The following is a 20,153-nucleotide window of genomic DNA, read 5'->3' on the forward strand; positions in this document are numbered from 1 at the left end:
TTCACGGTGGATTGGAGCGTCACTGCCGGCGTTTTTTGGGAATCACAAGGCGTTTCTCCCCATTGGAATTATTGGGTTGGGTTGATCCATGAGGGAAGAAAATTCGGGAGAAGTTCAGGAATTTCCTCGGGTGTGGGGTCAGCTCCCAGGTCTCCCATTGGAGAAGTGGCTCCTTTTCCACAATTTCATGGAAATCCCGTGGAAATCCCATGGAAATTCGGGTTTCCGTGGATCACGGAGCGCTCGTGTGCCCGGGCACGTTCCAGAGGCGGGAATTCCCGGCGCGGATTCCCCAGGATCAGATCGGGCACGGAGGTTCCCAGCCGAAGGTTTGGGGGATCCCACAAGGAAAAAAGGAAGGGAGGGAATGAGGAGGAGGAAGAGGACTCCGAGGTTTTTCCTGGCGCAGCTTTTGAGGTCTCTGCCCCCAGATCTTGTCTTGGGCGGGGTCAAAGCTCCTCTCCTCATCCTGGAAACCTCCTGGAATGAGGCCACGGAGACGCTCCAAGGAAAAGTTGGGAGAGCCGGAGAGGAGAAGCTCCGTGGAGAGCTGAGGGGTTGGATTGGGTGACCTCTGGGGCTCATTCCAAGGGATTATCCCATGGGATAATTCCACGGGGCAGGATCTGGGGGCACCTCTTGAGTCAGCACCACCCCACGGCTGCGTCACCGTTGCCGCTCCGACGTCACCCCAAAGGCGTCGCCGGCCACTCCCCATCCCACTAAAACCCCGGAATGTGGGGCTGGGAATTCTCCTCCCTCTTCCCCTCCCCGGGGTCCTGCTCCTGTCCCACGGCAATGAGGACAAAGCGATTGGTCAATTATAAAAATCTCCCGTTTTTACACCTTTAATCTCCACCTGGCACGACGGAAACCAAAGCCAGACCCGACAGGACTCAACAGAGCGGAGGGCACCCATTGGCTGGCCCAGCTGCAGGGCTGCTGTCCATCATCCTACCAGCCAATCACCTTCCTGCTCCTACTCTGTCCACGCCTCCCTCCAGCCAATCACAGTTCTGCTCATACACTGCCCACACTCCCACCGTCCAATCACCTTTCTGCTCCTACGCTGTCCACACCTTCTACCAGCCAATCACCTTCCTGCACATACATTCCACACCTCCCTCCGGCCAATCAGAGTTCCCCTCATAACATTCCACGCCTTCTACCAGCCAATCACTTTTCTCCTCCTGTGATGTCCATCCAATCACAGTTCTGCTCGCACATTCCACGCCCCCCCTCCAGCCAATCACGTCCAACCCACTTCCCACCGCCCACCTCCAGCTCTGCCTTTCCCGTAGGGAATTCCGGTGGGAACAAACCTTCGACGCTTTAACGTTTCTAACCCCAGTTTTTACATTTCTAACCCCAAACCCCACCCCTGTCCCCGGCTGTCCCCGGCTGTCCCCGGCTGTCCCCGGCTGTCCCCTCCAGGCTCGCTCGGACCCGCAGGATGTCCCCGTTCTTGGACAGCGTCGCCACCATCGTCGGCGTTTTCCAGCAGCACGCCCGGGGCGACGGGCTGAGCCGCCGGAGGATGAGGGAGCTCATCCTCAGGGAATTCGGGGACGGGATCGTGGTGAGCGATGGGAACACCAAAATCGCCTCCGGGAACGGGATGGGGAAGGTTCCGCCGAGGGTTGGGTTCGTTTGCGGAGGGGGAAAACGGAATGGAGGATCCCGAGGGAGCTGGGGGGGCTCAGCCTGGAGAAAAGGGGGATCCAGGGGGGATTTGGGATCTGATCCCAGGGAACGGGGCCGGGACAAGAGGGAATGGCCTCGAGCTGGGTCAGGGTTGGACATTTGGGATGATTTTTCCATGGAAAATGGGTTGGGAAGCATCGGGAAGGAGCTTGGGGAGGAATTGGATCCCCATCCCTGGAAGTGTCCAGGAAATTCCCGGATCTTGATCTGGGTTGGTGGATCCCAGGTTGGACTCAATGATTTTGGAGTTCTTCCCCAGTCCTGGCATTCCGTGATCGCTCCCACAAATCTTCTGGACTGATTCTGCCACCAAGAAAAGGGCAAAAGCTCCGGAATGAACTGGGGCGGGGGGAGGAAGTTTGGTTTTCCTCCATGGAAATTCGTCCTGTGGAAGGAGAAACCCCAAAAAAGGAAAGAGCTGCCTGGCTGCAGGCCGGGAACAGCCAGGAAAACGGGGAATGAATTCCCACAGGCTGGTGCTGAGCCCTAAAACCGAAATCATGAGAGGCGGAAGGAGGAATTCCTGCGACTCTTCCCGGTTTTTTTGCATTTCTCCCAAAAAACGAGCCCCAAATCCCCCTTTTTTCCCCCCCACCCCGTGTTTTTTTTTGTTTTTCTTTTTGTCCTACAGAAACCTCACGACCCTCAGACCATCGAGAAGATCCTGCAGTTCCTGGAGTGGGACGGCGACGGCGACATCGACTTCAACGAGTTCCTCCTCCTGGTGTTCCGGGTGGCCAAGTGCTGCTTCTCCTTCCAGCCCAGGGCCCCGTTCCTGGTGCAGAGGACGAAACTCCCCACCGGCGGCGGAAAATCCCTCCGGGAGCCGGAATCCAGGAGCAGAACGAACCGCCGGCAGCTCCAGGAGGAGGAGGAGGAGGAGGAGGAGGAGGAAGAGCGGCAAAGTTGGGAGAGGAACCGCGAAGCCGAGCTGCGGCGAGACCTCCTCAGGGTGTCGGGGGAGGTGGAAATCTTGGAAGGGACGAGGAGGGATGAGCGGGAAAGCCGCGGGAGGAGCCGGGAGGAGGCGGAACCACGCGGGGAGGAGCCGACGCCTCGGGAATGCCGGGAACGGAGCCAGGAGCGCGGCCAGGCGAGGAGCAGGCAAGCCCCGGAGCCGGAGCGGCGAGGAGAAGAACGGGAGAGGAGAAATCGGGAAAGATTCCAGGAGGAGGAACAACCACCGGAGGACGTGAGGACGGGCAGGCAGCGCCGGGAACCACCCCGAGCTCGGCAGCAGGACCGGTGGAGCCGCCGGGATTTGGAGAGGGATGAAAAAACCCAGAGGCCGCGGGGAGCAGATGGAGGAGGTGACAACCAGCTGCGGGAGGAGGAACAAAGAGAGCTGGGAGGGAGGAGAAACGGCCGGGTGGAGGAGCCGGAATGTCCCCGGCCCAGGCGGCCGCACCAGGAGTTCCTGGAGGAACCGTTAGTGATCGAGCTCGGGCGATGCGGGAGGAGAAGGAGGGAGCTGGAATCTGCAGAGAGGGAGATCCAGGAGGAGCAGGAGAGGGCGGAAAGAGATGATCCCAGGAGAAAAGGGAGAATGAGAGAGAGGAGAATCGATCAGGAGCGGGAGGTGTCTGAGCAAAGGACACGGGAGAGACGAGAGCGTGACGTTCGTGAGGTTGGAGCTGATGGGAGGAGAGAACAAGAGACGTATGGAAGGAGAAGAGAGACCTCGGTGGCAGCAGCAGAAGCCGAGGTCAAAGTGCGCCGAGAGATCCAGGAACCACGAGAGGAGCTGAGAAGGAGGGAACGTCCCCGTGAGGGTGAGGAGGAAGAAGAACCAGAGAGGAGAATTTGCCCCAGAAGAGAGAGAGAAGAGACTGTGAGGGAGAGGAGAATTGATCAGGAACGGGAGCTGGAGCTGGAGGCGTCTGAGCAAAGGACACGGGAGAGACGAGAGCGTGACGTTCGTGACGTAGGAGCTGATGGGAGGAGAGGACGAGAAACATATGGAAGGAGAAGAGAGACCTCGGTGGCAGCAGAAGAACAAGTTGATGTCCGAGTGCGCCGAGAGATCCAGGAACCACGAGAGGAGCTGAGGAGAAGAGAGTGTCCCCGGGAGTGTGAGGAGGAAGAGAGAAGGATTTTCCCCAGGAGAGAGAGGGACGAGGCCGTGAGAGAGAGGAGAATCGATCAGGAACGGGAGCTGGAGCTGGAGGTGTCTGAGCAAAGGACACGGGAGAGACGGGAACATGGAATCCGTGAGGTTGGAGCTGATGGGAGGAGAGGACGAGACATTTCTGAGAGGAGAAGAGAGACCTCAGTGACAGCAGAAGCCGAGGTCAAAGTGCGCCGAGAGATCCAGGAACCACGAGAGGAGCTGAGAAGGAGGGAACGTCCCCGTGAGGGTGAGGAGGAAGAAGAACCAGAGAGGAGAATTTGCCCCAGAAGAGAGAGAGAAGAGACTGTGAGGGAGAGGAGAATTGATCAGGAACGGGAGCTGGAGCTGGAGGTGTCTGAGCAAAGGACACGGGAGAGACGAGAGCGTGACGTTCGTGACGTAGGAGCTGATGGGAGGAGAGGACGAGAAACATATGGAAGGAGAAGAGAGACCTCGGTGGCAGCAGAAGAACAAGTTGATGTCCAAGTGCGCCGAGAGATCCAGGAACCACGCGAGGAGCTGAGGAGAAGAGAGTGTCCCCGTGAGGGTGAAGAAGACAGAAGAATTTGCCCCAGGAGAGAGAGGGACGAGGCCGTGAGGGAGAGGAGAATCGATCAGGAACGGGAGCTGGAGCTGGAGGTGTCTGAGCAAAGGACACGGGAGAGACGAGAGCGTGACGTTCGTGACGTAGGAGCTGATGGGAGGAGACAAAGAGCAACCCTGAGGTACGAGAGGGACACAGAGACCTCGGCGGCAGCAGCAGAAGTTGATGTCCAAGTGCGCCGAGAGATCCAGGAACCACGAGAGGAGCTGAGGAGGAGGGAACGTCCCCGTGAGGGTGAGGAGGAAGAAGAACCAGAGAGGAGAATTTGCCCCAGGAGAGGGAGGGAACAGTCCCTGAGGGAGAGAAGAATCGATCAGGAGCTGGAGGTGTCTGAGCAAAGGACGCGGGAGAGACGGGAACGTGGAATCCGCGAGGTTGGAGCTGATGGGAGGAGAGGACGAGAAACATATGAAAGGAGAAGAGAGACCTCGGTGGCAGCAGAAGAAGTTGATGTCCAAGTGCGCCGAGAGATCCAGGAACCACGAGAGGAGCTGAGAAGAAGAGAGTGTCCCCGTGAGGGTGAAGAAGACAGAAGAATTTTCCCCAGGAGAGAGAGGGACGAGGCCGTGAGGGAGAGGAGAATCGATCAGGAACGGGAGCTGGAGCTGGAGGTGTCTGAGCAAAGGACACGGGAGACACGAGAGCGTGACATTCGTGAGGTTGGAGCTGATGGGAGGAGAGGACGAGACATTTCTGAGAGGAGAAGAGAGACCTCGGTGGCAGCAGAAGCCGAGGTCAAAGTGCGCCGAGAGATCCAGGAACCACGAGAGGAGCTGAGAAGAAGAGAGTGTCCCCATGAGGGTGAAGAAGACAGAAGAATTTGTCCCAGGAGAGAGAGGGACGAGGCCGTGAGGGAGAGGAGAATCGATCAGGAACGGGAGCTGGAGGTGTCTGAGCAAAGGACACGGGAGAGACGGGAACGTGGAATCCGCGAGGTTGGAGCTGACGGGAGGAGACAAAGAGCAACCCTGAGGTATGAGAGGGACACAGAGACCTCGGCGGCAGCAGCAGAAGTTGATGTCCAAGTGCGCCGAGAGATCCAGGAACCACGAGAGGAGCTGAGGAGGAGAGAGTGTCCCCGGGAGTGTGAGGAGGAAGAGAGAAAGATTTTCCCCAGGAGAGAGAGGGACGAGGCCGTGAGAGAGAGGAGAATCGATCAGGAACGGGAGCTGGAGCTGGAGGTGTCTGAGCAAAGGACACGGGAGACACGAGAGCGTGACATTCGTGACGTAGGAGCTGGTGGGAGGAGAGGACGAGACATTTCTGAGAGGAGAAGAGAGACCTCGGTGGCAGCAGCAGAAGCCGAGGTCAAAGCGCGCCGAGAGATCCAGGAACCACGAGAGGAGCTGAGAAGGAGGGAACGTCCCCGTGAGGGTGAGGAGGAAGAAGAACCAGAGAGGAGAATTTTCCCCAGGAGAGGGAGGGAACAGTCCCTGAGGGAGAGGAGAATCGATCAGGAGCTGGAGGTGTCTGAGCAAAGGACGCGGGAGAGGTGGGAACGTGGAATCCGCGAGGTTGGAGCTGACGGGAGGAGGCGCCGTGAGGGTGAGGAGGACAGAAGAATTTGCCCCAGGGGAGAGAGGGGACAGTCCCTGAGGGAGAGGAGAATCGATCAGGAGCTGGAGGTCTCCGAGCGTCGCTCACGGGCCAGGGGAGTGACCCCCACTGACCAAACAGAGGCTCGTGAGGAGATCAGGCTGGAGGTGCTGGAGGAGGAGGAGGAAGAGGAGCTGGAGCTGGAGGAGGAAGATCTCTGCCCCTACCAGACCCTGGACGTGGACACGGCCGACCTGTGTCCCCCAGGGCGGGACGTCCCCGTCAGTGACCTCAGGGTCCGGTACCGCCCCGCTGACCCCGAGCTCCGGCCCGAGCTCCGGCTGCTCCCCGTGGACCCTCCCACCGTGTCCTACCTGGTCCACGTTCTCCAGAACCCGGACGATCCCAAATCCGCCACCTACGAGATCGTGTGTCGCCAACCCGGCCAACCCGTGACCATCCAGACCTGCTCCGTGTCCCCGCGGCCACCGAGCCGCCCCGAGCCGCCACGGAAATCCCAGGAAAACCCCGCGGAGCGCCCGGAAAGTTCCGGAAAAGAGGAGAAGGATGGAGTTCCACGGGATTCTGCTGAGGTGGAGGTGGTGAAAGGCGAGAGGGTGAAATCCCAGGAGACCCGCAGACGCCCCGAGGACCCCGAGGAGCAGCGGGATCAACCCCAGGGTGAGGGATCCCAAAAAGATCCCGGAGAAACGCGCAGAGAGGGAATCCAGGAGGCTCCTGAGGAGGAACCCAGCACGAATCCCGGTGAAAATTCCCAAATTTCTGGCGATGGCGGCACCAAACAAGGCCAGGAACCCTCCAAGGAACCCCCGAGCCGCCCCAGGGATGAATCCAAAACGTCCTGAGGGGGATTTTTCTCTCCCTGGAGCTTCTCCAGATCCTTTGGAGGGGTCGTTCCTGCCCCAATTCCCAGCTCCAGGGGGGTCCAGAGGGGTTTGGGAATGAATCCTCAGCAGGAAACGAGATCCACCAGGATCTGGGGTTCCCACCTCCCTGCCGGGGGTGTCCCTCGATATTTAATCACTTTTTTTTTTTCCTGCTCTAATTGGAGTCCTTGGGTCCCTCTTGTCCTCTTTCGCACTCTGGGGTGTCACTTCGGGTCCCACCCGGCCTCTCCTCTTGGCTTTTGATGTGAAAATTCCAAAAAAAAAAAAATCCTGGTTTTGGGGGCTGGAAATCCTCGAAGATGGGGGAAAAAAATCCTGATTTTGGGGCCTGGAAATCCTCGAAGATGGGGGAAAAAAATCCTGATTTTGGGGCCTGGAAATCCTCGAGGATGGGGGGAAAACCAACAAAAACAAAATCACCTTTTTAGGTTTGATTCCAGCAGAATCCCAGCTCAGGGGTTTGGAGTGGCTGCAGGGTGCTGGTGGTGGGTGGGGGATTCTCCTTCTCCTCCTTTTTTCCTTTTTCCTTTTCCTTTTTTTGTCGCATGGAAAATGGGAATAAACGGCTGATTCCTGCAGCGGCTCCGAGCGTCACCTTCCGCGGGGAGGGGAGGGCTGGGAGGGCCCAGTTTGGGTCACATGTTCCCAGTTTGGGTCCCAGTTTGGGTCACACATTCCCAGTTCAGACATTCCCAGTTCAGACATTCCCAGTTTGGGTCACACATTCCCAGTTCAGACATTCCCAGTTCAGACATTCCCAGTTTGGGTCACACATTCCCAGTTTGGGTCACACATTCCCAGTTCACACATTCCCAATTTGGGTCACATGTTCCCAGTTTGGGTCACACGTTCCCAGTTTGGACATTCCCAGTCTGGGTCACACATTCCCAGTTTGGGTCACATGTTCCCAGTTCAGATCCCAAACAGGGCCAGGACAGGAACAGGGACACGGCTTGGTGACACTGACAGAGCTCGGTGACAGGGACAGGACAAGGACATGAACAGGGCCAGGAACAGTGACAGGGACAGGACAGTGACATGGCTCGGTGACACTGACACGGCTTGGTGACAGTGACAGGGACAGTGACAGGGACAGGAACAGGACAGTGACACAGCTCGGTGTCAGTGACAGAACTCGGGGACGGTGACAGTTACAGGGACAGGGACACAAACAGGGCCAGGAGCAGGAACAGGAACAGGAACAGGAACAGGAGCAGGAGCAGGAGCAGGAGCGGGGCAGTGACAGAGCTCGGTGACACTGACAGGGCCAGGGACAGGAGCAGGAACAGGACACTGACACGGCTTGGTGACACCGACAGGGACAGTGACAGGAACAGGAACAGGAACAGGAACAGGACAATGACCCGGCTTGGTGACAGTGACAGGGACAGTGACAGGAACAGGAACAGGAACAGGAACAGGAACAGGAACAGGAACAGGAGCAGGAACAGGACAATGACCCGGCTTGGTGACAGTGACACAGCTTGGTGACAGGGACAGTGACAGTGACAGGAACAGGAACAGGAGCAGGAGCAGGACAATGACCCGGCTTGGTGACAGTGACAGGGACAGTGACAGGAACAGTGACAGGGACAGTGACAGGACAGTGACAGGGACAGTGACAGGGACAGTGACAGGAACAGGAACAGGAGCAGGACAATGACCCGGCTTGGTGACAGTGACAGGGACAGTGACAGGAACAGGAACAGGAACAGGAGCAGGACAATGACCCGGCTTGGTGACAGTGACAGGGACAGTGACAGGAACAGGAACAGGAACAGGAGCAGGACAATGACCCGGCTTGGTGACAGTGACAGGGACAGTGACAGGAACAGGAACAGGAACAGGAGCAGGACAATGACCCGGCTTGGTGACAGTGACAGGGACAGTGACAGGAACAGGAACAGGAACAGGAGCAGGACAATGACCCGGCTTGGTGACAGTGACAGGGACAGTGACAGGGACAGTGACAGGGACAGTGACAGGAACAGGAACAGGAACAGGAGCAGGACAATGACCCGGCTTGGTGACAGTGACAGAACTCGGGGACGGTGACAGTTACAGGGACAGGGACACAACACCTGAGGAGGACTCCGGGCATATCCCAAAGGAGCAAACCGGGATTTGGGAACACGGAGCCGGATTTGGGAACAAGCCGGGATTTGGGAACAAGCCGGGATTTGGGATCATGGAGCGGGATTTGGGAACAAGCCGGGATTTGGGAACAAGCCGGGATTTGGGAACAAGCCGGGATTTGGGATCATGGAGTGGGATTTGGGAACAAGCCGGGATTTGGGAATAAACCGGGATTTGGGATCATGGAGTGGGATTTGGGAACAAGCCGGGATTTGGGAACAAGCCGGGATTTGGGAGCACGGAGCAGGACCCGGGGAGTCCCGGGGCGCGCCGGGGCAGGGCCGGGCACATTCCAGAGGCGCGGGAGGAGCCGCGGTCGCCGCTGGAAACGGGAATTGCCCAACGGACTCGCCCGGCGCTGACTCAGCCCGGGCGGGGCTCCGCTTCCCCCGAAACTTCTTTTTCTTTCTTTCTTTGTCGTTTTCCGACAATTCCAACCGCCAGCGGAGCCCGCCGCCTGTGCCAGAATGGTGAGCGATTCCCGGGGATTTGGGGGGGGGGGGGATTTTTTGGGAATTCAGGGGATTTCCCGGGAATGCGGGAGGGGAAAATGGGAATTTTAATTTTTTTTTTTTTTTTTTCCCCCTCACGAAACGCCCCAAAAAGGGAGCGGGAGGGAGGCGGGTGTGGTGCCGAGGGAAGGGATTTTTCCAGGGAAAAGGTGGGGAAAAAGGAAGAGGGGAAAGGGAAAGGGGATTCTTTTTTGGGGCTCGGGAAACGCCCCGAAGTTGGGGTGGGGAGGGGAGAGGGAATGGGCCGGAGGGAAGGAAAAACGGGGGGAAAACAGGGGGGAAAAACAGGGAAAAAGGAGGGGGAAATAAGGAAAAAAAACTGGCGGAAAATGGGGGGAGGAAAGAGGGGCAAAAACCGGGAGGGAAATGGGAAAAAAAATCTGGAAAAACGGGAAAAAACAGGAGGGGGAAACAGGAAAAAAAAACCGGGGGAAAATGGGGGGGAAAACGAGGGGAAAACAGGGGCAAAAATCAGGAGGAAAATGGAGAAAAGCAGGGAAAAATCTGGGAAAAACCGGCCAAAAAAGTGAGAAACGGGGGGAAAAACACCGGAGAAAAACGCGGAAATGGGTGAAAACCAGGGAAAACCGGGGGTGGGGGGAGAAATGAGGGAAAAACGGGGGAAAATGGGGATTAACTCCCAAAAATCCGCCCGATCCCACGGGCGGGTCCAGCCCGGGCCGTTCCCCGTCTCCCCCGGGGATTTTCCGGGAGCTGTTCCAGAGAAATCCAGGGAGAAATGCGGCGGAACGGGTCCGGCCGAGCCCTTCCCTCATCCCGAAAATAAACCGGGATACTCCTCCAGCCCTTCCCTCATCCCAAAAATAAACGCGGGATTGCTTTTGGAACACCTGGAACGGGCACAGGAGGCTCCTCCCTCATCCCAAGAAAACCAGGATCGCTCCTGGAATGAGCAGAGGGGGCTCCTCCAGCCTTTCCCATATCCCAAAAAAACCTGGAATTGTTCCTGGGACGGGCACAGGAGGCCTTTCCCTCATCCCCAAAAAACCAGGATCGCTCCTGGGACGGGCACAGGAGGCCTTTCCCTCATCCCAAAAAACCGGGATCGCTCCTGGGACGGGCACAGGAGGCCTTTCCCTCATCCCAAAAAACCGGGATCGCTCCTGGGACGGGCACAGGAGGCCTTTCCCTCATCCCAAAAAACCGGGATCGCTCCTGGGACGGGCACAGGAGGCCTTTCCCTCATCCCAAAAAACCGGGATCGCTCCTGGGACGGGCACAGGGTCTCCCCCAGCCCTTTCCCTGATCCCGTAACCCCCCGGGATGTTCCCCCTCCCCGCGGCAGCCGACGGAGACGGAGCGCTGCATCGAGTCGCTGCTGGCCGTGTTCCAGCGCTACGCCGGCCGCGAGGGCGACGCCTGCACCCTCTCCAAGCGGGAATTCCGCGCCTTCATGGACACCGAGCTGGCCGCCTTCACCAAGGTCCCCGATCCGCGGGGTCTGGGGGGGGATCTGTGGGATCCCTGGGATGGGAGCCGTGGGAGCCGAGGGAGCCATGGGATCTACAGGATGGGAGCCGTGGGAACAATGGGAGCCATGGGATCCATGGGATGTACAGGATGGGATCCATGGGAGCAATGGGATCCATGGGATCCATGGGATCTACAGGATGGGATCCATGGGAGCAATGGGATCGGTGGGATGGGAGCTGTGGGAACAATGGGAGCCATGGGATCTGCAGGATGGGAGCCATGGGATCAGTGGGATCCATGGGATCTACAGGATGGGATCCATGGGAGCAATGGGATCGGTGGGATGGGAGCCGTGGGAGCAATGGGAGCCATGGGATCTGCAGGATGGGAGCTGTGGGAGCCATGGGATCCATGGGATCTACAGGATGGGATCCATGGGAGCAATGGGATCGGTGGGATGGGAGCCGTGGGAGCAATGGGAGCCATGGGATCTGCAGGATGGGAGCTGTGGGAGCCATGGGATCCATGGGATCTACAGGATGGGAGCCGTGGGAGCAATGGGATCCATGGGATCTATCGGATGAGATCCATGAGAGCAGTGGGAACAATGGGATCCATGGGATAAATGGGATCCATGGGAGCAATGGGATCCATGGAATGGGCTCTGTGGGATCCGTGAGATGGGAGCTGTGGCATGGGATCCATGGGATGGGAGCAGTGGGATCAATGGGATCCATGGGATAAAGGGGATAAATGGAATCCATGGGATCTATGGTAATCAAGGGAGCAATGGGAGGGGATGGGATGGGATCCATGGGGTGGGATCCATGGGATCCATGGGGTGATCCAGGGGGTCCCCAGGACGGGGTTTGGAGCGGGCTGGGATTGCGGGACCATCACCGAAGGCGGATATTCCAGGATTTCCCACCCCAAACCCGTTCCAGGATCCCCAGGCAGGGAATTCCCCCTCCTTCCCGACACCAAATCCCGGATTTTTTTTTTCCCGCCCTCCCCAGAACCAGAAGGATCCGGGGGTGGTGGACAGGATGATGAAGAAGCTGGACCTGAACAGCGACGGGCAGTTGGATTTCCAGGAGTTCCTCAACCTCATCGGGGGCATCGCCGTGGCCTGCCACGACTCCCTGATCCTCAAATCCCCCAATCCCTGAATTCCATCCCAGATCCCGCCTGGAATAGCTCATGGAATCATCGAACGGTCACATTCCCGGGTTTTGGTTTTTGGTTTTTTGGGTTTTTTTTTCCCCCTCCGGCTTTTTATGGATAAATAAAAGGTTTTAAAAGCCTGAGGTTTGGTGGGGAAACGGCGCCGATCCCGAGGGAATTCGGGGAATGATGGAGAAATAATTCCGTGGGGACGGAGAAATAAATCCACGGGGTGGAAAAACGATTCCGTGGGATGAAGGAACAGATCCATGGGGTGGAGAAATGATCCGCGGGGTGGAGAAATAAATCCATGGGGTGGAAAAATGATCCATGGGGTGGAGAAACAGATCCATGGGGTGGAGAAATAAATCCATGGGGTGGGAAAATTATTCCAGGGGTTGGAGAAATGATCCATGGGGTGGAGAAATAAATCCATGGGGTGGGAAAATGATTCTGTGGGATGAAGGAACAGATCCATGGGGTGGAGAAACGATCCGTGGGGTGGAGAAATAAATCCATGGGGTGGAAAAATGATTCCAGGGGTTGGAGAAACAGATCCATGGGATTTTTCCATGGGATGGAGAAATGATCCATGGGGCAGAGAAATAATTCCTGTGGGGTGGAGAAACAGATCCATGGGGTTTTTCCGTGGGATGGAGACATGATCCATGGGATGGAAAAATCATTCAGCAGGGTGGAAAAACTGATCCATGGGACGGAGAAATAATTCCGTGGGGCGCAGAAATAATCCCGTGGGGCGGAGAAACGGATCAATGGGGTGGAAAAATGGATCCATGGGGTGGAGAAAAAATCCCGTGGGGTGCAGAAATAACTCCGTGGGGCGCAGAAACAATTCCGTGGGGCACAGAAATAATTCTGTGGGGCGCAGAAACGATCCCGTGGGGCGCAGAAATAACTCCGTGGGGTGCAGAAATAACTCCGTGGGGCACAGAAATAACTCCGTGGGGCACAGAAATAACTCCGTGGGGTGCAGAAATAACTCCGTGGGGCGCAGAAACGATCCCGTGGGACACAGAAACAATTCCGTGGGGTGCAGAAATAACTCCGTGGGGCGCAGAAATAACTCCGTGGGGCGCAGAAATAACTCCGTGGGGCACAGAAATAACTGTGGGGCACAGAAATAACTCCGTGGGGCACAGAAACAATTCCGTGGGGCGCAGAAACGATCCCGTGGGGCGCAGAAATAACTCCGTGGGGCGCAGAAACGATCCCGTGGGGCGCAGAAATAACTCCGTGGGGCGCAGAAACGCCCTCAGGGGCTGAAATCTCCCCCGTCCCTCCCCCGATTTCCCCACCTTTGCTCCGCACCCCGAGAAAAGGGGAAGGAAGGAGCTGTGGGGTGGGGCCGGGGCCGCTATGGGGCCGAGGGCTCTGGGGGGCTTCTGCCTGGCCCTGCTCTGCTCCGGGGCCGGTGAGTGGGGCCGGGGGCACCCCGGGGGGACCCCGAGATGTGGGGCGAGGGTTTGGGGCGAGGATTTGGGGCCGGGCTGAGGAGGAGGAGGAGGAAGAGGAAGCTCGGGGAGATCCTTTTAAGGGTTTTTTTCCTGGCCGGGTTAAGCTCGGCTTTGGGTTAAACCCGGCTTTGCTGAGCCTCTGTGAGTCTTAAGAAAGGATTTTGGGGATCTCCTGGGCCAAAAATCCCCAAATCTGTCCCGATTCACCCCAAAAAAGGGATTTTTGGCTGTTTTTGGGGTCGGTTTGGGTGGGTTTCGTCTGAGTTGTCCCAAATTCATCCCGATTCCCCCCAAAAAGGGATTTTTGGCTGTTTTTGGGGTCGGTTTGGGTGGGTTTCGTCTGAGTTGTCCCAAATTCATCCCAATTCACCCCAAAAAGGGATTTTTGGCCGGTTTTGGGGTCGGTTTGGGTGGGTTTCATCTGAGTTGTCCCAAATTCATCCCAATTCACCCCAAAAAGGGATTTTTGGCCGGTTTTGGGGTTGGTTTGGGTGGGTTTCGTCTGAGTTGTCCCAAATTCATCCCGATTCACCCCAAAAAGGGATTTTTGGCCGTTTTTGGGGTTGGTTTGGGTGGGTTTCATCTGAGTTGTCCCAAATTCATCCCAATTCACCCCAAAAAGGGATTTTTGGCCGGTTTTGGGGTTGGTTTGGGTGGGTTTCGTCTGAGTTGTCCCAAATTCATCCCGATTCACCCCAAAAAAGGGATTTTTGGCCGGTTTTGGGGTCGGTTTGGGTGGGTTTCGTCTGAGTTGTCCCAAATTCATCCCGATTCCCCCCAAAAAGGGATTTTTTGGCCGGTTTTGGGGTCGGTTTGGGTGGGTTTTGATCCCGGCGGAGCCATGGGTGGATTTGGAGGATCCCGGTGGGTCTTTCCCACGCACATCCCATAATTCCAGACCCGAATCGGGACTTTTTTGGATATTTTGGGATATTTGGGGATTTTTTTTTTTATTTTTGGATGTTGCGGGGCATCGATTTAAAACCCGCAAGAATCCATAAAACCCCACGAAAACCCGTCAAAACCTCACCAGGAATCCCATGAAAAATCCGTAAAAATCCATTAAAATTTTATCCTTATTTAAAGATAATTTTCTTTTTTTTTTTTTAGTCTATAAATTTTTTTAAAAAAATTATTTTAAACTCAAAATTGATTTTTTTTAATAAAAATTTGCCGTTCCCAGCTCTGGGTTTCCAAGAGGAGGAGCCAGGGGATGTCACCGAGGTCACCCCGGAGGTGACACCGGGGCCACCAGGACAGGCCAGAGAGGTCGCCACGGGGTCAGAGGTCACCACGGGGACAGAGGTCACCACAAGGTCAGAGGTGACGACGAGCTCAGAGGTGACCACGGGGACAGAGGCGACAACGGGGTCAAAGGTCACCAGCAGCCACCCTTGGAGAGGGGACACGGAGGTGACACCGGCGGGGAACCGGACACGTGAGTCACCCGGGGAAGGGACGGAGGGGACATCGTCCTGGGGGGGATTGTCACCGTTGTGAGGAGGGGACATCATCCCAGGAGGGGACTTGTCACCGTCATCAGGAGTTGACACTGTCCCAGGGGAGATTTGTCACCGTCATCGGGAGGTGACACTGTCCCAGGGGAGAACTGTCACCGTCATCAGGAGGTGACACTGTCCTAGAGGAGAGCTGTCACCGTCATCGGGAGGTGACACTGTCCCAGGGGAGAACTGTCACCGTCATCGGGAGGTGACACTGTCCTAGAGGAGATTTGTCACCGTCATCAGGAGGTGACAACACCCCTGGGGGACCTGTCACCCTCTTGAGGGACACGCCACCACCCTGGGGACCTGTCACCCTCCTGGAGTGTCCCCACCCCCTGACCCTGTCACCCCCTCTGGGATGTCCCCACCCTGTTCCCTGTCCCTGTCCCCCCCTGTGTCACCCCTGTCCCCGCAGGAACGTCCCCAAGGGCACCTGTCACCCCCTGGGATGTCCCGACGCCCCTGTCCCTGTCCCTGTCACCCTCCTGAGGGACCTGTCACCATCCGTGTCCCTGTCCCCACCTGTGTCACCCCCGTCCCCGCAGGAACGTCCCCGGGTGTCCCCGCCCGGTTCTGGTCCCCCGTGCTCTTCGTGCTGCTGGCGCTGCTCGTGCTCTTCGTCACCTACCACAGGACCCGGGACAGAGGTCTGGCCCCAGAAACCCCAAAAAAACCCCAAAAGAGCCAGAGGTCACGACCCCAAAAGAGCCAGAGGTCATGACCCCAAAACATCCAGAGGTCACGACCCCAAAACATCCAGAGGTCACGACTCCAAAATAATCGGAAATACCCCAAAACCTCCAGAGGTCACAACCCCAAAAGATCCAGAGGTCACGACCCCAAAACATCCAGAAACTGTGATCCCAAAAGATCCAGAAATGCCCCAAAACCTCCAGAGGTCACGACCCCAAAAGAGCCAGAGGTCACGACCCCAAAATAATCGGAAATACCCCAAAACCTCCAGAGGTCACAACCCCAAAAGATCCAGAGGTCACGACCCCAAAACATCCAGAAACTGTGATCCCAAAAGATCCAGAAATGCCCCAAAACCTCCAGAGGTCACGACCCCAAAAGATCCAGAGGTCACAGCCCCAAAATAATCAGAAACGCCCCAAAATCCAGAGGTGATGACCCCAAAAGATCCAGAGGTCACGACCCCAAAAGATCCGGGATCTGCAACCCCAAAAACCTCCAAAAATGCCCCAAAACGTCCTTGGGATTTTGAGGTGGAAAATTGGGATTTTTGGGTGGGAAACTGGGATTTTGGGGTGGGAAATTGGGATTTTGGGTGGAAAATCCGGGTTTTGGGGTGGGAAATTGGGATTTAGGGGTGGGAAACTGGGATTTTTGGGGTGGGAAACTGGGATTTTGGGGTGAGAAATTGGGATTTAGGGGTGGGAAATTGGGATAATTGGGGTGGGAAATTGGGATTTTTGGGGTGGGAAACTGGGATTTTGGGGTGGGAAATTGGGATTCTGGGTGGGAAATTGGGATTTTGGGGTGGGAAATTGGGATTTTTGGGGTGGGAAACTGGGATTTTTGGGGTGGGAAATTGGGATTTTTGGGGTGGGTAATTGGGATTTTTGGGGTGGGAAATTGGGATTTTTGGAGTGGGAAACTGGGATTCTTGGGGTGGGAAATTGGGATTTTTGGGGTGGGAAATTGGGATTTTTGGGGTGGGAAACTGGGATTTTGGGTGGGAAACTGGGATTTTGGGGTGGGAAATTGGGATTTTGGGTGGGAAATTGGGATTTTGGGGTGAGAAACTGGGATTTTGGGGTGAGAAATAGGGATTTTGGGTGTGTTCCGGTCGCAGGGATCCGGGATCTGGTCACGAGCGGCAGCGACTCCTCAGGTGAGCCCAGTGGGGTTACTGGGAGCAACTGGTTTTACTGGGATATTCTGGGATTTTTTGATATTTTATTTTATTGGGATATTCTGTTTTTTGGGGTTTTTTTTAATTTCTTGGGCTGCTTTGATTTCACTGAGATTCCAAAGAAAAGATTTCCTTTCATTGGGATGTTTTGTTATACTGGGTTTGGTTTTGTTTGTTTTTTAACTGGGGCATTTTATTTTTTTCGGGTTTTTTTCATCGGGGTATTTTATTTTATTGGGACGTCTTGATTTTACTGGGACGTTTTGTACTTCGTTTGTATTTTATTTTATTTGGGGCTAATTTTTAATTGGGGTTGTTTGGTTTGTTTGGTTTTTAATTGGGGTGTTTTTAAAATCGGGGCATTTTATTTTTTCGGGATATTTTGATTTTACTGGGATATTCTCTTTGATGTTTTGTTGGGATATCGATCCCAACCCTTCCCTCGCAGATTTGGGAGCTCTGGTCCAGCCCCACGTCCACGAGCCCGTCCCCAAAACCCCAAAAACCCCCAAAACCCTCAAATCCCGGACCCTACAGGTGAGTCCATCCCAAAAACCCCCCAAGCCCCAAAACCCCCGACCCCAAAGGTGAGCCTGGGAATTGGGAAAAGGTCAAAGCCCCACGGAATTCCCGTTTCTTTTCCAGAGCGAGGGGAAGGACCCCGAGACCCCCCCGGGCCCGGAGCTCACCGAGACCTGCTTCGGCCACAGACCCCAAAACTCCGACCCCACAGACGCCGAAACTTCAGCAGCAGAGACCCCAAATCCCGTAAATCCCTGAAATCCCATAAATCCCACAAACCCCAAACCCTTTGTCCCATAAATCCCAAATCCCTTCAATCCCATAAATCCCTTAAATCCCAAATCCTTGACCCCAAAAACCCCAAACCCTTTGGTTCCATAAATCCCGTAAATCCCTTAAATCCCATAAATCCCACAAATCCCAAATCCTTGACCCCAGAAACCCCAAACCCTTTGTCCCATAAATCCCAAATCCCTTAAAATCCATAAATCCCACAAATCCCAAATCCTTGGCCCCCAAAACCGCAAACCCTTTGTCCCATAAATCCCAAATCCCTTAAATCCCATAAATCCCAAACCCTCGACCCCACAAACCCCAAATCCTTTGTCCCATAAATCCCAAATCCCTTAAATCCCATAAATCCCACAAACCCCAAACCCTTTGTCCCATAAATCCCAAATCCCTTAAATCCCATAAATCCCTTAAATTCCAAATCCTTGGCCCCATAAATCCCTTAAATCCCAAATCCTTGGCCCCACAAACCCCAAACCCTTTGTCCCATAAATCCCAAATCCCACAAATCCCATAAATCCCACAAATCCCATAAATCCCAAATCCCTGGCCCCACAAACTCCAAATCCCTGAAATCCCAGAAATCCCAGAAATCCCGAACCCTTGGCCCCACAAACCCCAAACTCTTGGCCTCCCCCCTGAACCAAAATAAGTTTTGTGGGGGAAAAAAAAAAAAGTCAAAACAGGTTTCTTTTATTAAAAAAAAACCCAAACCAACAACTAATAAAAATTATACAATTTTAGTTTCCTCTATTTAAAAAATAAAATAAGACAACAAATAATAAAAAAAAAAAATCCCGAAATGAAACCAACCGAACACCAACGGAAAAAGAAATAAAAAATTTTTTAAAAAAATTCCTACCACTGCAAAAAAAAAAAAAAAAAAAAAAAAAATCCAGGAAAAAGAAGAAAAAAAAAAAATCCGAAGTTTTAAAAATTTTATATATTAAAAACCATTAATTTGACATTTTACAACTTTCTACAGGCATGCACCAAAAAAAACCCAAACAAACCCAAAATTCTCGGCTCTGAGGGGAAAAAAAAAACCTAAACCCCTCCCCCCAAAAAACCTAAAAAAACCCAAAAAAAGGGATTTTTCCACTCCCAAAATTCCCCAAAATTGGGAATTCTCAACGCTCCCCCCCTTAACCCCAGGAAGACCCATCCAGGTTTTTTTCATTTTTAATTTGTTTTGTAGGAAAATGCCCCAAAAGGCTGGAAAATTCTGGGGAGCAGCAGGAGGCGGGGGGGGATTGAAATTCCACCCCCCAAAAAAATTTCTCCCCGAAAAAATTCCACCCTTAAAAAAATTTCCCCCCCAAAAAAAGGGATTTTCCTGGAATTTGGATAAAGGGATGGATCCCGCCCCCAAAAAAATTCCCCCCCGCAAAAAAAATTTCCACCCCTAAAAAATTCCTAAAAAAAATTCCCTAAAAAATCCCTTTAAAATCCCTAAAAAATTCCTAAAAAAATTCCCAAAAAATGGGATTTTCCTGGAGTCTGGATGAAGGGACGGATCCCTTCCCATCTTGCTACTGGGGAATCCAAACTTCCCCTTTTCTTTTTAGTGCTTAGGATAAAAATTGACCCCAAAATCCGACCCCGAAAATGAAATCCGGCCTTTCCACAAGGGTGGAAGTTGGAGGGGAAGAAAAAAAATTGGGATAAAACAAAACTGGGGAAAAAAACTGGGAAAAAAATTTGGGGGAAAAATTGGGGGGGAAAAAAAATTTCCAAATCCGTTTTCCCAAAATTCCCTCAGGAATTTTCCCCCCAAAAAATCCCCAAAATTCCCTCAGGAATTTCCCCCCCAAAAAATCCCAGAAATTCCCTCAGGATTTTTCCCCAAAATTCCCCAAAAATTCCCTCGGGAATTCTCCCCAAACTGGGCAGTGGTTTAAGGCCAGGAAATAAAAAAAAACGGGAGCAGAAAATTTTGTGGGACGGGACGCTGGTGAAGAAGAAGAAAATTTGGGAATTCTTGGGATTAGCCCTTGAGATGCGGATTTTGGGAATGATGCTGAGGATGCTGAGGATGAAGAGGAGGAAAAGAGGCTCAAAATCCAAACGAAAAGGACGAGTGGTCACCGTTCCATCGGGAGCGACTTTTTTTTTTTTTTTGCTTTTTTTTTTAGCTCCAAATTCCAAGATTTTGGAGCCGAAATTTTGAGGGGGAAAAAAAAAAAACAACCCCCAAAAAATCCGCAAAATTTTGAGGGGAAAAAAAAAGAAAACAACCCCAAAAAAATCCTCAAAATTTTGAGGAAACACCCGAAAAACCACAAACTTTTGAGGAAAAAAAAAATCCACAAAATTTTGAAGGAAAGAAAAAAAAAATGAAAAAATCCTCAAAATTTTGAGGAAACCCCCCCCCCC

The 20,153-nt window shown here is 54.2% G+C and overlaps 3 protein-coding genes across 3 annotated transcripts; all 3 read left to right on the forward strand.

Annotated features, from left to right (window-relative positions):
* Positions 1 to 1,453: 1,453 nt before the first annotated feature.
* LOC136302943 (trichohyalin-like) lies at positions 1,454 to 6,820 on the forward strand. The gene is made up of 2 exons (XM_066206520.1): positions 1,454 to 1,579; positions 2,336 to 6,820. Exons 1-2 carry the CDS (start codon positions 1,454 to 1,456, stop codon positions 6,818 to 6,820), a joined length of 4,611 nt encoding a protein of 1,536 aa, XP_066062617.1.
* A 1,723-nt stretch (positions 6,821 to 8,543) lies between these two features.
* On the forward strand, positions 8,544 to 12,251 carry LOC136303253 (protein S100-A11-like). Its single transcript, XM_066206960.1, has 3 exons — positions 8,544 to 9,468; positions 10,817 to 10,954; positions 11,961 to 12,251. Exons 1-3 carry the CDS (start codon positions 9,466 to 9,468, stop codon positions 12,111 to 12,113), a joined length of 294 nt encoding a protein of 97 aa, XP_066063057.1. The 5' UTR covers positions 8,544 to 9,465; the 3' UTR covers positions 12,114 to 12,251.
* Positions 12,252 to 13,482: 1,231 nt separating this feature from the next.
* Positions 13,483 to 20,153, forward strand: LOC136303252 (uncharacterized). Its single transcript, XM_066206959.1, has 6 exons — positions 13,483 to 13,540; positions 14,767 to 15,021; positions 15,634 to 15,735; positions 16,905 to 16,943; positions 17,413 to 17,501; positions 17,610 to 20,153. Exons 1-6 carry the CDS (start codon positions 13,486 to 13,488, stop codon positions 17,742 to 17,744), a joined length of 675 nt encoding a protein of 224 aa, XP_066063056.1. The 5' UTR covers positions 13,483 to 13,485; the 3' UTR covers positions 17,745 to 20,153.

The sequence above is a fragment of the Chamaea fasciata genome, unplaced genomic scaffold (genome assembly GCF_029207755.1).
Source record: "Chamaea fasciata isolate MVZ Bird 193981 ecotype frontalis unplaced genomic scaffold, bChaFas1.0.hap1 SCAF_31, whole genome shotgun sequence".
Taxonomy (NCBI): Eukaryota; Metazoa; Chordata; class Aves; order Passeriformes; family Sylviidae; genus Chamaea; species Chamaea fasciata.

Coding starts and splice junctions, on each gene's coding strand:
- LOC136302943 (XM_066206520.1), top strand. CDS start 1,454: ATGTCCCCGTTCTTGGACAGCGTCGCCACCATCGTCGGCGTTTTCCAG. Junction 1,580..2,335: donor AATTCGGGGACGGGATCGTG/GTGAGCGATGGG, acceptor TTTGTCCTACAG/AAACCTCACGACCCTCAGAC.
- LOC136303252 (XM_066206959.1), top strand. CDS start 13,486: ATGGGGCCGAGGGCTCTGGGGGGCTTCTGCCTGGCCCTGCTCTGCTCC. Junction 15,022..15,633: donor ACCGGCGGGGAACCGGACAC/GTGAGTCACCCG, acceptor CCGTCCCCGCAG/GAACGTCCCCGGGTGTCCCC. Junction 17,502..17,609: donor TCAAATCCCGGACCCTACAG/GTGAGTCCATCC, acceptor TTTCTTTTCCAG/AGCGAGGGGAAGGACCCCGA.
- LOC136303253 (XM_066206960.1), top strand. Junction 10,955..11,960: donor AGCTGGCCGCCTTCACCAAG/GTCCCCGATCCG, acceptor CGCCCTCCCCAG/AACCAGAAGGATCCGGGGGT.